We start from the raw sequence: 13400 nt of genomic DNA on the forward strand, positions 1-13400 counted from the left end.
TCTGATTCTTGAGCACAAAACCTGATTAATTTTGACTGCCTTATTTGACGTATGCATGACATGCCTGTATGGGCAAGGAACCCCTGTTAGTATGTGGACAGGTAGTGTTCACCTCCCTTTTTAACACCCTTCTATCTTCTCTGGAGGTTGATAGTCACTGCTTCTTTTTCATGATCAGTTATGAAACTGTTTTTTCCTTTTCTCTGTTTGGATAGCACTCTTAGTGACTGATTAAAAGTGAGTTATAGCTGAGGCTTTTTAACTAAGTTCAGGAGGCTTTATAGTATTTTTTGAACTACATTCTCATGAAAACAATTAATTTTACACTTTAGTATAATTGATGGAGTTACTACTGCAACAGATTTACAGGCTCCAAGAAAAATCTCACTGCTTTTCAGATAGTTCTGTAAAAGAGTGATATTCAAGATGTCTCACTGCCCTATACCACAGCATCTTCTCCTGTCACTAGAAATGCAGGTTACATGGGCCCACAATATCCTTTTGGTTCTGTGATATCTTTGTCCACTAAAATGGCTGTTGCATCCTAGATCAGATCATTTTGCTTTTTGCAAGAAATGCTGATATGCCTGTTAGGGTCAGAACTTTTCTGTTTCTATGTTACTGGCTGCCATGCCATCATGGCCTGATGCACAGTTTAGGCTGGAGCTGGAGATTTTTGCTGGATCATCTGTGTGATAAAGAACAGTAAAAGCCAGCTTGCCAATGATCAGACAATTTCTAGTGATCACCTTTCTGCTTCTCATGAGGTGTCAGGTATGTTTGCAAATTCTGATAAGGTGATGGTACCTTGCACTTTGCTGAAAGCTTAAATCAGTGAACTAGTCATTTGGAGCCAAGCAAAGGGTATAGATTTTCACTTTAAGTAGTTGTTCGCTGTACAGTGAATGCAACACTAGAGAAAATGGGTAATAAGTGTTGCCACTTAATAACTGGAGTTTTCTCATTGACTTTCTAACTTGATATCCCATGGATAGCATTGTATTTAGTTATACATATGCTATGACAGTTACACCTAAACATCCTCAGTGCAATGTAGAAGTATGTACTTACACTGGTAAATTCATTTAAAAGCTTAAAGCACCTTTCTACCAACAACTCTTACTCTTACATTTCCTCTTCACCTTTGTTGTCACTGGTCTGGGAGAAAAGGTGAACTTTGCAGCATACCCTCAAGGTCTAAACTCTGTTGGGATGTGTAGCATGTTCCAGCTTTAGACTTTGCTTTTACCAAGGCTTAGGCTAGCTAAGACTAGTACAAGTGTGATGTGCAGAAGACATTTTGAAGGATTATAACTGCTGCTATGCTAATTTATATTCCTGTGTTATGTTTTCTTGTATTGTTACTTTCACTATACTTCCTGCTTTTAGTGTTTGCTTTGCTTTATACCCACTCCCTAATTTTGAGCAGCACTATAAAGCAAAAGGAAAGCATATTAGATACCAAAACAATCAGAATTACAGCTTGCACAAGCTCTAATACAAATGGCCAAGTAACTGATACTGGTTTGGGACCAGTAGATGCTTAGGACATTGGAGCAGTTAAACTCTTTTGTTGTAAAGAAAGGGAGAAATGCATGGTGGTTCTGTGAGCTTCATGAAAATACTGCCTGTTCTATCTGTTTGTCCTGCAGTTTTGGCTAATTAACAAGCTTTTTCGTGTTCTTTCCTCTTTTCCCCCCACTGCTGAATTAAAACTACTAAAGATGACTATAAAACAGAGGCTGAGCTGAGTTCTGTTGTGAAAAATATAACTGCTTGTTCTAGAGAGCACCTGGAGAAGATTGACAGATTCAGCTGTGAACTGCCAGAAATGTGTTTGCAATTTTCACTTGCTGTTTATTTGTCCTGGGAAGGCTCCTGGATGCCTCATTTTTTCTGCTGTATAAGAAAAATGGCATTTCAGTGGGAATCTTGAGTTTAACTAAGCTATGTTCCTGTCTTTCTGCTCTTACCCTGCGGAACTGAGCAAATTATTAACTTGTCTAGCCTCACCTTTTTTCCCACTCCCCTTTTCAGTCTCCTTGTCGCTCCTTGTCTTTCATTGTTATGTGAGCACATAAAAGCTTAGAATCCTCACTTATACCCATTCTTGTCTCTCTATTTTAGTGAAAGTGACTTGGCGGAAGTGCTGACGTTTTACACGCAGAAAAACAGATCAGCAAATGTCTCCCTAAGAAAAAACTCCACAAGCAGAAAATGCAGCAACACCAGTAATGAGTCAGAGAAACAGCCTCCAGAAGGTAAGTTTTGCAGGCATTTCTGAGATGGCATTGGCCAGATAAATCCAGTTTAACTGAAGTCTATGGAAAGAAGTGAAGTGAGATGAATCTGGACTGGCATTTATAGGGAGCTAGATGTGGTGGGTTGTGACTGAAATGATAATGTGCACACTGAAGGCACTGACATGAGCAGAGAATCCCAGAATCAAAGTAAGGGATGAGAGAAATCAAGGCCTATAAAATTGTGCTGCCTGCAGTGAGCATACCCATTGGAGGGCAGAGTCTGTCTATTTGAGCCTAATAAGGTGTTCATGGAAGGATATGCAGTGCCAGCCATAAATGTTCAGTAGCCCATGCTACTGTACATGACAGCACAATTGTGATCAATAGAGCCGCGTGGTCTACAGTAAATATTAGCAAGAAAATCCATTGTAACAAGATTTAAAATTCTGCAGCTTTAATGATATCAGTTTGCATTGTTCTACTTCCAAACTTCTCCATTTTTCTAGAGCATCCTGAGCTGGTGAAAAAAATAAAAGGTGATCAGTCCAAAACTTCAGTTGCAGGTCTGCCTGCAGAAAGAGAATTAAAAGGCTGTAAACCCAAAGAAGGTAAATCAACCTGTAAAGTGAACTGGCTTAAATCATCATCAATAAAAAAATAATGAATGCATCTAGTGTTTTAAACAAAGGTTGGAACCTTTGGGCTCATACTGAGAGATTCAAATGCCCAATTTTGAGGGGGATTCTGCAGGGTTGTGTTGGTTTTCTTTTTAGGGGGGGGTGGGTTTGGTTTTTTTTGTGTTTTTTTTTGTGTTTTGTTTTTTTTTTAATAAACCCAAGAGAAGGTACTGTACAGCCGTCAGTTTGAAAGTGTTAGCTGCTCTACTGTGGGGGAAGATCAAGATATGTAACAAGCTTTGGAAGAGGATATTCATCATGTGCAGCCTCTTCTTGTCTTTGCCAGTAGATGAGGTCATATTAACTTTAGTGTGTCTGGGTAGAGGCATCTTTGGTGTGTTGATGTTATCCAAAGGACCTGAAAAGGAGCTTTTCCTCATCTAGTGTGATCATTATCTTTGTGTAGTTTCAGAAGGACCCATCTTCTCCTTAAGCCCTGAAGTGAAATTACCTTGGTGCAGCACTTCTAGTGCTTCTTCCTCTACTTATGGTGCCACGTTCCAGAGAAGTACCAGTTCCTGGACATCATCTCAGCCTTCAGCCTCTGCAAAATCACAGGTACCTGGTCACCATTGCCAGCTCCTCCAGCTGGTCCCAGGCTGGTTCAGGCCCCTTCCCCACTACCATCCTTGCAGAGTACAGCTCCTGACAGCTCTTGTGTCTTCATAAACCCAGGGTCCAGTGAGGCTTCTATCTAGCCTTGCAGGATCACATTGTTGTAATTCTGGTAGTTACACTGCTGGCTCATTCTCATCTTTTCAGACTGCTGCTCAGATCTACAGCCAAACATTGTCCCGACCATACTCTGCAAAAATAGGTGAGTGTTCTGGGGTGCATAGTAACCTGCTAGATCATGTAATTTCTGTTCAGGAGTATATAGAAATTTTACATTTCCAGAATTATGAGACTTGTTGAATGGTGCTAAATTTCTCATGGAAAGGAGTGTGGGAAGCAGCCCTTGTTTGCTAAAGATGCCCTTTCATTGAACAGATGAACAGTGAATCATAGAATCACTTATGTTGAAAAAGCCCTTTAAGATCATTGAGTCCAACCATTAACCTAACATTGCCAAATTCACCACTAAACCAGGTCCCTAAGTGCCATGTCTATACATCATTTAAATACCTCCAGGAATGGTGACTCAACCACTTCCCTGAGCAGCCTGTTCTAGTGCTTGACATCCTTTTCGATGAAGAAATTTTTCCCAATATCCAGTCTAAACTTCCCCTGGACCAATTTGATGCCATTTTCCTGTCACTTTCCTATGACGTGGGAGACCACACCTATCTTGCTACAGCCTCCTTTCAGGTAGCTGTATAGAGTTCAGCTTTGAACTCAGCCATTGAACTTGTTTGAAAAGAGCTGGGAAATAGTGTTGTACATATTTACCTGATTGTATTACTGAGCTCTTTTTCTTTTATCTTTAGTAATATTAATCTAGTTTTGGTTAGTGGAAGTCCTGTCTCAGTCCATGTTTTCTTAGTTCTCCATTTCTCTATCGTGCAGAGAAATCCTTTAACAAAACCTCAGAATTGTTGAATAATTAAAGGTGTGTAAGGACCTCGAAAACCAAAAGATCTGAGCGGATCATTACTGTATCTCTTTCTTCAGGACCTTTCAGCACAGACTTATACAAGTGTATCTTAAAACCAAGATCTAGACACTTCTCATTTACCATGCTGGGGTAGAACATAGTCGAGCAATGCAACTTTAGAGTGTAACAGATCTGAAGAGGAGTAGAAACTATAGGAATTTTTAGATACATGTTGTACTTTATTGAGAGAGTTTTGGGAACCACACACAGGCTAACAGCTGTGGTCCTGATTTTTTTTTTTTTAATGATATACATTTGCTTTAGATTGTACTTCAGGGTCAGCACATGTTCATTCGGGTTGCTGTGTAGATATGTAAATATATTGACCACCTTTCTGGCATTAAAATAAATCTGACTTGCTAATCGAATAGCTTGTTTAAATTAATCCATTTGTTTTTAAGGAAAAGAATTATAGATTTAACTTGGGTAACAGCAACTAATGTTGTCTGGAATTGGTTGTCATTAGATACATTATGATGAAGAGAATATGGGTTTGGAATTGACAAAAGCACATGTAGGCAATACCCATAGAATCATAGAATAGTTAGAGTTGGAAAGGACCTTAAGATCATCTAGTTCCAACCCCCCTGCCATGATGCAAAATTAGACAGCTGTATTCTCCCTTGAATATGCAGAATGTATCATACTTGCTTTTGTGTTGTGATCAGCAGGCTGAGAGAGTCTGATATACCCCTTACTAAGCATATCCAATGTTTGTTTGGAAGGTTTGTGCCATCGCAGTTCAAGTGGACAGCATGTGGGCTCAGCCAGGATGCACAAAGATGCAGAAGATGCTTCTTCCCAGGACAACAGTAATAACACCAGTATGGTAGCAGCAGAACTGCAGCAGGTGGCAGAAAAGCAGGTAGGCTGTCATCATTCCCCACCACACCACATCAGTCTCCTTATACAACAGGTGTGTAAGCAGTAAAGCTAGAGTCTCTGTCACAACAGAAAAGGCTGTCACAGGCTTCATTCTCACAGTCCCTGCACTTGTCATCTTTGCTCTGATACTTGGATTTTGGAAATACTGTTTTAACAGTGGTCTTTTGCTAAGTTTTCTGAAGCATCTTTGATAGTTGCAGTAGCTGGTACTATTTGTTTCTTTCAATTTTATTGTTCTGTTTGGCTTTTGAATATCTGTTTAGATGATTGGCGGTATTTTTTTTAAAAGGTGGGGTGCATTTATAAGTCTAGGAATCTGAACTGATTTTTTTTGGACTCTTCTGCATCTGGGTCAAGGTTTTGATTCAGCCTGGGCAGTTCCAAAACTAATACAGGCACTTTAGTCTTTGTAAATAGGTCTTGAACTTTAAAGGGTAAGTCACAAAACCAAAGCACCTTCTTGCTGATGATGCAGCAGAGAATGTGAACACTGAACATACTAGTGATGCTGAGGCCTGATCTAGCATCAGGCCAGACCCTACGTAGAGAATCTGATCTTTCAAAGCCCAAAGTGGTATGAGGAACACCGGGAGAAGCTTGTTTGCTTGTCCAGTAATATTCAGAGCTGTCAGTCTGGTTCTATTAGTGAAATTAGAATTCAGCATTTTAAAGCTAGACTTTGTCAGTAAAACTATTAAAAAAAAATCCAGTAGAGAAATGAACATTCATTCAGGAAATGCTGATTTGTTGAAAGCTAAATATATGATGGAAGCTGCCTCCTTGGATGAAAAACAGTATCTAAAAAAACATCTGGAGAAAAAGGAAATGTATCTATTTCATCTAAGTTTTTTTCTGAAAAGAACTTTAAAAATAAATTAATAGATTTTCTCCCTAAACCCACTCATTTCCCGCTTGGCTCCAACTGCTGTGATTTCTTAGGTCCATCTAGAGAGCCAAGTTATCTTCTTGCTGCCATTTAAAAATCATTTAATAGCTATATAACTTCTGTATTCCTACCACAGCTAGTTACTGATGGTTAAATTAGGAAGTATAGAAGGGGGAATCCAGAGAGTAATTCACAAAGCTCTATGAGGGAAGGGCTGTGTAGCTTCCTGAGCTGAGCTGTGTTGGTTTACAGAGGAGCATCCTTTGGTAATTGCAGATGGTGGAGGCTGAAGTCTGTTTAGTCACCTATCAGTGCAGTATACTCAAGTCTGGAAGTGGCTATGAAGTGCAGTGGAAGCTCTGGAAATATGTTGGTCATGCTAAATGTGTCTACGTTGCTTTTTGTTTCTGGGCTCTCCGAAGATAATTTCCCCACAGAAGAGTGGGAAATGTATAGAATAAAAGTGCTATTCCATTCTTTGACCAGAAAACAATGAACACCTCAACTCCTAGCAAACAATGTAGGTTACTTCCAAGTGAGATTTTGTATTGAGCAACACAGTATTTGTACAGAAAAATATTTCCTTTATGATAAGGTGACCCCTGGTACAGAAGATCAGTTACCTAAGTAATAAAAATAGTACAATTGCTTAAACTATTTCAGAAACTTGGAGTTAGTCTACCTTGTTGGAAAGTACCTGGCTGGTATTAAAGGGACCTGATAGTTGAATTTAATCATGTTTAATGGCAAGATTATGCTATTGATTTAGGGAGGGTGTAAGCAAGACACTTTTGAAAAGACTGTTATTGCTGTGGACTGTTTCCTTTCCAAGGGCAAGAACTAATGTGAGAGTTGAATGCCTTTGTATTTTGGTTCCCTGCATTGTGCCCAGCTGTGTCTTGGGGGTAGGGGCTCTCTGAATACATTACCTCCTTCCAGGAGCAGCTGGGAAGCTTGTTTTCTGTTCCCGTTCTTGTGAGAGTTGCTTCTGGTATCTGTGTACTAGCTGGGGTCTCTGGGGTACCCAGGAATGTAGGCTCAACAGCTGTGCTTAGAATGATGTTGCCATTCTGGCTGGGAGTCCACCTCTCTCTTTTGTCAATCCCTGCTGTTTCCTACCTATGCCCAAAGCACCTGTTTCATGTTTTTCTTTCTTACGCTCACTTCAATCCGTTTAATTTATTCAATGGGTTTAATTCAATTCAATTTAATTGAATATTCAATCAATTTAATTTATTAAACCAATTTGCTGCTAAAATTTCAATATTCAAATGGAAAGTTTTAAAAGCAAGTATTTTATGAGCGTGGAACAAGGTATTTAAAATCTGTCATCTTAAGAAAACAAGATTTTTGTGATTACATCAGCTTTCTGTCTTATCAGCCCTCTCCATTCGCTTCTGAAACACCAGATGGCAATTTCATGGTGATACTCATGAAATGTTCATGAAATGAACAGTTCTTGTGATATGGAAGATGGAGATGGTAGAAAGGTAAAGCATTACTGACTGATGTGTGGTTGCATTCCCTTGTACAGGTACTTTTGAGTCGTATCACAAAGTGTGTGAGAACATTTTGCCTTGCACTTCCTTGTATGTTTTAAAAATATTTTTCATTATATGATATAAAATTTCATCAGTGTATCTTTATGCTTGCAACATTGAGAAAACAAGGGTGCCTTCACAGTGGTGTACAATAGAAATACTGATCTAGAACCCATGAAAATCATTACTTAATCCCCTGCATCGCTGTATGATGTCTTACTGCCTAATTGCATGAATGAGAGAGAGATGTTATAGAGAAAAGAGACACAGTATTATTGTATCTTAGACTAGAAAAGGAGCAGCAGTTACTCCTGTAACTGTCTTTAATGGCAATGTCTTTCCTGCACTTATCTTAAGGACACACTTGAGTAGGACAATCTCAGGTTATGAAAGATAAATATTCAGCATTACAAATTAATACAATGAAGCTCCTAGGGAGAATTTTTGTTATTTAATATAGCTGTAACAATGAATGCTGGTTTTTACTTCTGAGGAATTTTATTCCATTTTATTTACTTAAAATCACATATTTACAATGTTTTTGTGACTATGTAAAATCTAATAGTAAAACTGATTTTGAGGTTATGATGAGCAGTAGAGTTATGTGCTTCTGTTCGTAAGAGCTGTAGTACCCACAGTATTCAAAAACAAGATATTCCTCTAACTGAACTACCCCAACACCTTTGGGAGAAAGCAAGAGAGATCTGTAATGGAACGTGTGCTTTTGGGGATCTAGCATTAACCTGATAAGTTCATGGCTAAGTAGGGTAATAAGGGAGGTATCTGAGCTCGAAAGGTTATAAGAAAACAAATAAGAGAGAGAAAGCTCCTGTCCAAATTCCTCAAGTTTCAGCTAAATTAGTCTTGAAGATATGTTCTTACCTTTTTCATGAAAAATGATAGAGGCAGAGAAGTGCAAGGCCCATGAGTGTTTCAGTCAAGGGTGAAAATCAAGTGGAGTTCAAAATATTCTGTTCTCTTTGGACTGCTGCCTATCCAGTCAGAGTGCATATATAAATTAGCCTGTTCACTGCTAATATGGAACTAGCTGCAGTATGTGCTGCTTTTTGCTTGTTATTTAAGGAAACGCAGGGAGGGAAGATCTTGACTTTATCATAGGTAGCAGACTTGTGAATGATGTGGTTATTAACCAGGGAGACACGTGGGGATGCCACATGAAATGAGATTTCCTTAAATATGTTATTGATAGATTAATTTGTTAATTCAATGGAGATATATTCTAGGTCTGTAGAAACAATTTTTGGAGGACGTGTAATTTGCATTTTTCTCTATACTAGGTATAGAGGAAATACATTTTTCTTCCCAGGTAATGAAGTTAAACTTGTAGAAGAAAAGATAAGCAAAAAATGTTCTGTGAGACTTCGGTGGCTGGATGGTATACCTTCAGGAGCTCAGAAATGCAAGTGAACTGATAAAGTTTCTGCTGAAAGGTGGAGTCAGTGATAAAGCTCGTATAGAGGATGGATAGGCAACAAATAAAAAGTGGAAGCAAGGACAGGTGGCCTGGGAAGAATGCAGGGATGTTGTCCAGGAAGCTAGGGACCAGGTTAGGAAGGCTACGGCCCAGTTAGAATTAAACTTGGCTAGGGATGTGAAAGATAACAGGAAGGGATTCCATAATTACGTTGCAAATAAAAGACAGACTAGGGACAACGTGGGCCCCTTTCAGAAGCTATCAGGAGAACTAGCTACCCTGGATTTGGAGAAGGCTGAGGTTCTGAATTACTTCTTTGCCTCAGTCTTCACTGGAAAATGCTCTGACCACACCACCCAAGTTTTGGAAGGCAGATGCAGGCACTGTGAGAATGAAGACCTTGGGCCCACTGCAGGAGAGGATCTGGTTTGAGACAGTCTTAAAAATCTGAATGTGCACAAGTCCATGGGTCCTGATGAAATCCATCCGCAGGTCCTGAAGGAGCTGGCGAATGAAGTTGCTAAGCCACTGGCCATCATATCTGAAAAATCATGGCAGTCAGGTGAAGTTCCCGATGACTGGGAAAAGGAAAATATAACCCCCATTTTCAAGAAGGGGAACATGGACGACCCAGGGAATTACAGACCAGTCAGTCTCACCTCTGTGCCTGGCAAAATCCTGGAGCAGATTCTCCTGGAAGGCATGCTAAGGCACATGAAAAACAGCAAGGTGCTTGGTGACAGCCAGCATGGCTTCATTAAGGGGAAGTCCTGCCTGACCAATTTGGTGGCCTTCTATGATGGGGCTACAGAACTGATGGACAGGGGTAGAGCAGCTGATGTCATCTACCTGGACTTGTGTAAAGCGTTCGACACTGTCCCACATGACATCCTTGTCTCTAAATTGGAGAGACATCGATTTGATAGGTGGACCACTCAGTGGATAAAGAACTGGCTGGATGGCTGCATGCAAAGAGTTGTGGTCAATGGCTCAATGTTCAGCTGGAGACCAGTAACGAGTGGTGTCCCTCAGGGATCGGTGTTGGGACCGGTCTTGTTTAACATCTTCGTTGCTGACATGGACAGTGGGATTGAGTGCGCCCTCAGCAAGTTTGCTGACGACACCAATCTGTGTGGTTCAGTTGATATGCTGGAGGGAAGGAATGCCATCCAGAGGGACCTTGACACGCTTGTGAGGTGGGCTGATGCCAACCTCGTGAAGTTTAACCATGAGAAGTGCAAGGTCCTACACCTGAGTCGGAGCAATCCCAGGCACAGCTACAGGTTGGGCAGAGAAGAGATTCAGAGCAGCCCTGCAGAGAAGGACTTGGGGGTGCTGGTCGATGAGAAAATGAACATGAGCCGGCTTCAGTGTGCGCTTGCAGCCCAGAAAGCCAACCGTATCCTGGGCTGCATCAAAAGGAGCATGACCAGCAGGTCGAAGGTGATCCTGCCCCTCTACTCTGCTCTTGTGTGATCACACCTGGAGCACCGTGTGCAGTTCTGGTGTCCTTAACATAAAAAGGACATGGAACTGTTGGAACAAGTCCAGAGGAGGGCCACGAGGATGATCAGGGGACTGGAGCACCTCCCATATGAAGATCGGCTGAGAAAGTTGGGGCTGTTCAGCCTGTAGAAGAGAAGGCTGCGTGGAGACCTCATAGCAGCCTTCCAGTATCTGAAGGGGAGCTCTAAGGATGCTGGGGAGGGACTCTTCATTAGGGACTGTAGTGACAGGACAAGGGGTAACAGGTTCAAACTTAAACAGGGGACGTTGAGATTGGGTATAAGGAAGAAGTTCTTTACTGTGAGGGTGGTGAGGCACTGGAATGGGTTGCCCAGCAAAGTCGTAAAGGCTCCATCCGTGGCGGTGTTCAAGGCCAGGTTGGACAGAGCCTTGGGTGAGATGGTTTAGTGTGAGGTGTCCCTGCCCATGGCAAGGGGGTTGTAACTAGATGATCTTAAGGTCCTTTCCAGCCCTCACTATTCTATGATTCTAAATGCACTGGCTGTAATACGGACCCTGAAGTTTCCTGTAAATTGAAGCAGAGGGTCTTGCTCTGTTAGCAGATACATATTAAATTGAAATAAAAATGGAATTTTAATTCACTCAGGTAAACATAATTCAGATCAAAAAAAAACCCCAAACCCCACAAAATCCCAGAATCCAAAACCCCCAACTCATGTCTTGATCTATTAGAATTCTTTGAACTGAGAAAAATAGCACCTAGTGGAACTGGTTCTTGTTCTTCAAATTTACAGAAAGATTTTTTACAAGCTTTCAGCAATTACTATTAGGCAAGACAGGTATCTCTAGGGTGAGGTAAAGTTTTGTTACAGATTGAAAGCAGACAGAAAGCAAACAAAAGAGTAACTACCTGGTTTGCTATATCGCAAGTGGGTAACTGAAGACACAGAATGCAGAATGAACATGGTGGACTGTAAAATTAAAGATTTGAAAGCAGGAGGTTCATAATGGTTGGCATTCCCTAAAGAATAAATATGAAAGCAAGTTGTGGCAAGGTAACACGGGGTGTGAATTTACAGTAGATTAACTCCTTTATAATGTTCACCCATGTGAATACATACTTGTGCAGCTCATGTTCACTACATGAGGTAGCTTCGTTATATTCAGTGTAATGTAGGCTACAAGTGTCCAGATGTTCCATTACTATAAAGTTGTGTTTAAGCTATAAACTTAAACTTGAGCCTGCCTCCTGATAATTTGTCAGTACAATTGTTTATCATCATGAGGAAAGCTAAGAGAAATCTAACAACTGCATTAACTGGGAAACACAATGGCAGAGGGAATTCAGCGTTCATAAAAAACTGATTACGTGACAAGCAATGATTTTAACCACTTGAAGTAATACGCTTTAATCATCCAGGGAAGAAAAAAAAATCAGTTTTGTTCTAGAAAGCTCAGTGGAGATACCTGTTCTAAGTTAAGTAGTAAAGGCAACAAAGAAAAATAAGTAGCATGTTTAAGGAACAGGGTAGGAAATGGTATGTAGTCATGTAAGCATCAGTTACAGGCACTCCACTGAAAAGCTGTTTTCAGTTCTGGTTGTCATTTCTAAAGCAAATTCAGGAAAAATAACTGGGATTCAGAGTTGAGTGACTACAACAATTAGCTGCAAAATACATTTTTAATAAGGCAGTGAAAATATTAGGCTTGTTTGTTTAGGGAGGATATAGGTATGAAGGAATTACGTAGAGCAGTGGGTGACCAGGTAAATAAAGACTTATTCATGGTTCTCATAAGAAGGGGACGTTCATCTTGGTAGGAAGACACCAGAGCAAAAACTGATCATAAAAGTGAATTGTTATTGTCACAGAATATTGACTTGCCTTGCCAAGAATAATCACTTGACTTCTGAAACTTTGTGCAGTAAGATAGCATTAAGACAGAAAACAGGACATAGTTGAATAATGAGCATTTTGCAAATGATAGACCCCTAGCTTTTAATATACAGAAATATCAAATTATTTTTTCTTATCAATAAGATGTTTCAGTTAGATGCATGGAAACCAAGATTCATTTCATTTTCTGAACTGTGTCAGGCAGGACAGCAAGTTTGCTGATCCATTGCTCTGAACTGATGTGTTGTCTTTAATACTGAGGAATGTGTGCCATGCTGCTTCTTCCATATTTATGACTTTTTCTCTGCTACATTACATTACTGTAGTCAAGCTAAATATTTCATTTATGATAAGAGATTTACTGAGATGCTTGTGGGGAAGTTGGTATGTGAAAATAGTGATTTTCCTAGTTACAGCATGCAAATGACTGCTAATTATTTTTAGAGGGATGTCCTTGTCGGTATTTGTGGTGCTTCAGCTGCAGTGTTGTCAATGTGTTAATGATACTCAGTTTTTCAGTTGTCCTGAAATTTTCTTGTGCAGTTAGCCCATTGCCTAGCGTGAGTATAAGATAGTAATGGTACTATTGAAAAATCATGGCATATACATCGGTGGTGTGTTGGGGAATAAAGCCTGAAAATACAGATTGGTAAACCCCTTTCATTGTATAGGGACATACTTGCCTTTCTTGCCTTGATTTATGATACAGGGACTTTACTGGCTACAGCATTAGTTCTGGACAGCTAAATGAAGAGATATTTATGTCTGTACCTACTG

The 13400-nt window shown here is 40.2% G+C and overlaps 2 protein-coding genes across 2 annotated transcripts in view; one reads left to right on the forward strand and one right to left on the reverse strand.

The window, feature by feature from the left end:
- Nucleotides 1-13400, reverse strand: part of ACYP1 (acylphosphatase 1) — a 428968-nt gene that overhangs the window by 264737 nt on the left and 150831 nt on the right. The gene's annotated exons all lie outside the window — the stretch shown is intronic.
- TTLL5 (tubulin tyrosine ligase like 5) overlaps nucleotides 1-13400 on the forward strand; it is a 132779-nt gene that overhangs the window by 58656 nt on the left and 60723 nt on the right. The window contains 6 exon segments of the mRNA XM_061367422.1: nucleotides 2128-2261; nucleotides 2750-2863; nucleotides 3327-3488; nucleotides 3491-3609; nucleotides 3611-3737; nucleotides 5240-5430. Of these exon segments, the coding sequence (XP_061223406.1) occupies nucleotides 2128-2261; nucleotides 2750-2863; nucleotides 3327-3488; nucleotides 3491-3609; nucleotides 3611-3737; nucleotides 5240-5430 (847 nt within the window).

This window comes from Neopsephotus bourkii, unplaced genomic scaffold (genome assembly GCF_033783945.1).
Source record: "Neopsephotus bourkii isolate Nb327-2 ecotype Australia unplaced genomic scaffold, CSIRO-AGI_Nbou_v1 NB_1376, whole genome shotgun sequence".
In the NCBI taxonomy this organism is placed as follows: Eukaryota; Metazoa; Chordata; class Aves; order Psittaciformes; family Psittacidae; genus Neopsephotus; species Neopsephotus bourkii.